Source organism: Trachymyrmex cornetzi, unplaced genomic scaffold (assembly GCF_001594075.2).
Source record: "Trachymyrmex cornetzi isolate Tcor2-1 unplaced genomic scaffold, Tcor1.1 scaffold551, whole genome shotgun sequence".
NCBI lineage: Eukaryota > Metazoa > Arthropoda > Insecta > Hymenoptera > Formicidae > Trachymyrmex > Trachymyrmex cornetzi.
In genome coordinates this window covers 4,898-6,877 of record NW_017299863.1, presented here as the reverse complement: position 1 = coordinate 6,877, position 1,980 = coordinate 4,898, and the positions used below count along the sequence as shown (strand labels likewise).

At 33.5% G+C, this 1,980-nt stretch overlaps 2 protein-coding genes across 2 annotated transcripts in view; both read left to right on the top strand.

Annotated features, from left to right (window-relative positions):
* The window catches only part of LOC108765826 (uncharacterized), an 8,099-nt gene extending 7,668 nt beyond the window's left edge, over positions 1-431 (top strand). The window contains exon 4 of the mRNA XM_018514671.1: positions 367-431. Coding sequence (XP_018370173.1) covers positions 367-431 — 65 coding nt within the window. The remainder of the gene's footprint in view (positions 1-366) is intronic.
* A 729-nt stretch (positions 432-1,160) lies between these two features.
* The window catches only part of LOC108765825 (trihelix transcription factor GT-4), a 2,297-nt gene continuing 1,477 nt past the window's right edge, over positions 1,161-1,980 (top strand). The window contains exons 1-3 of the mRNA XM_018514670.1: positions 1,161-1,230; positions 1,499-1,555; positions 1,622-1,878. Of these exons, the coding sequence (XP_018370172.1) occupies positions 1,161-1,230; positions 1,499-1,555; positions 1,622-1,878 (384 nt within the window). The remainder of the gene's footprint in view (positions 1,231-1,498; positions 1,556-1,621; positions 1,879-1,980) is intronic.

Below are 1,980 nucleotides of genomic sequence, written 5' to 3'. Positions count from 1 at the left end.
TTTTGCTTTGCGCACAATTCCCTAACCCATGCGCACAATTACCCGACGCGTGACAAATTTTTTCGCTTTTCCGTTTTTTTCCTTTTTGCCAAATACGACCTTATTGAATGAAAAACTGTTCAATATAAGAATACGTAATGGTAAGAAAAAGTTTATAGTTTCTATTTCCCTATTTATATCGATTTGAACTTAGAAAACCATCCCAGAAAAACAAATATCCCTTAGGTGCGCACAATTCTCCCACTTTCTCCTACACGGAGTAAGAAGTAAGAGTAAGAAATTGACCAATCACAGTCGAATGTGAGAAGAATAATCGACTGTGATTGGTCAATTTCTTACTCTTACTTCTTACTCCGTGTATTGTAGACGGGCCTTTAGCCTTGAAGCCAAACGCATTTCCTACCACATGCTATCGCATGCCTACTACATAGCTCCTGCTCACTCTAATAAGTCTGTTCGAGTATTTGATGCGATAAACTTGAATAATATCACTTTATAATAGATATACACCCAGTACTAAAAATCTGTAATATATATAATATGAAGTATAGATTTTTTAAATACTGACAGCATTTCGTCGAAACATGGTTGTAATAGCACTTGTTCTTATGTCCAATGCCTTTTTAGGTTAGAATATCTGTCAATACATAGGCTGCGTTCGGAAATATCATCTGGGTGCTCCTGTGTATCACTTTATCCTTATTTAACATTGGGTGAACATCAAGGATAAAACGATACACAGAGGTACTCGGGTGATGTTTCCGAACGCAGCCATAAGGTGCTTTCAAGCAAGAGACAGATGACACAGGGTGCGTTCCGATATGCACTGCCAGCACTGGCAGCAGTGCAAATGCCGTTCCGATATATATTATAGTAAATTTTGAGAGTATCATTATACGTATATGATGTCATAGATTTTGTCGTCATTTCCTGCTTACATTACTGCAGCTAGCGAGGTGAGGCATTCGCAGTAGAAACATGGCGGCGTCCTTGGAAGAAATCTGTCTCATAGATGTTGAAAATAATATGGAATATAAAATAATTGTAAACAGGTTGGATGCGGAGAAAGCACGAACAGGTATAAAGGCAATTAGTGATTACAATTGTCATAAATCTAAATATTGTTTTAATTTGCAGATATAAATTTTGCTACCCAATTAATGGAAAAAACTAAACGAGATACTGCCATGCAATCTGTAGAAAGTAATACGTTACTAGTTAAAAATAATGGTAATATTATTATATAAATAAAGGACATATCCACATTTTGTAAAAATAAAGTAAATTAATTATAAATTTAAAATGAGGAAAATATTAATATCACAAGTTTGACAATGTTATTGAGCTAACCTATATACTTATATTTTTCTTATCACTCTACTTTAAAGTCCATTTATATTGTTTTTAAAAACTGTTAAAAATTAGCTCACTGTTGCAGTAAGCTAATGTTCTAAATGTGATCAGACTATATAATTAAGTGATTTTATTTATATTTTAGCAAGTACGTCTAGCGAACACTCCAACACTGTTGAATGCACGTCGGAAAGTACAAAAGGTAAATTAAATATTGATAAATTTGCATATCAGATATTTAAATTATTATATCCCTATTTAATTGCAGGTACACATCTGTGGAATAAATCAGAAACTACATTATTATTGCAAACATATAATGAATACAAAGATCAATTTCGTAATGGTAAAGGTACTGTAAAGCAATATTGGGAGAAAATTGCCAAAATTATGCAAGAGAAAGGATATGAAGTAACAGGAGTCAAATGTTCAACAAAATTTCAATCAATGAAAAGAATGTATAAAGTTATTTCGGACCATAACAAAAAGAGCGGGAATAATCACAAGGAATGGGAGTATTTACAGGCATAGAATATTATTCTTGAGGCTTTCACGGGTGTTTCCTATATGACAATCTTGTGTTTCGCGGGTTTTCTCCGTGTTCAAATCCATTCTTGGAATGCCAAC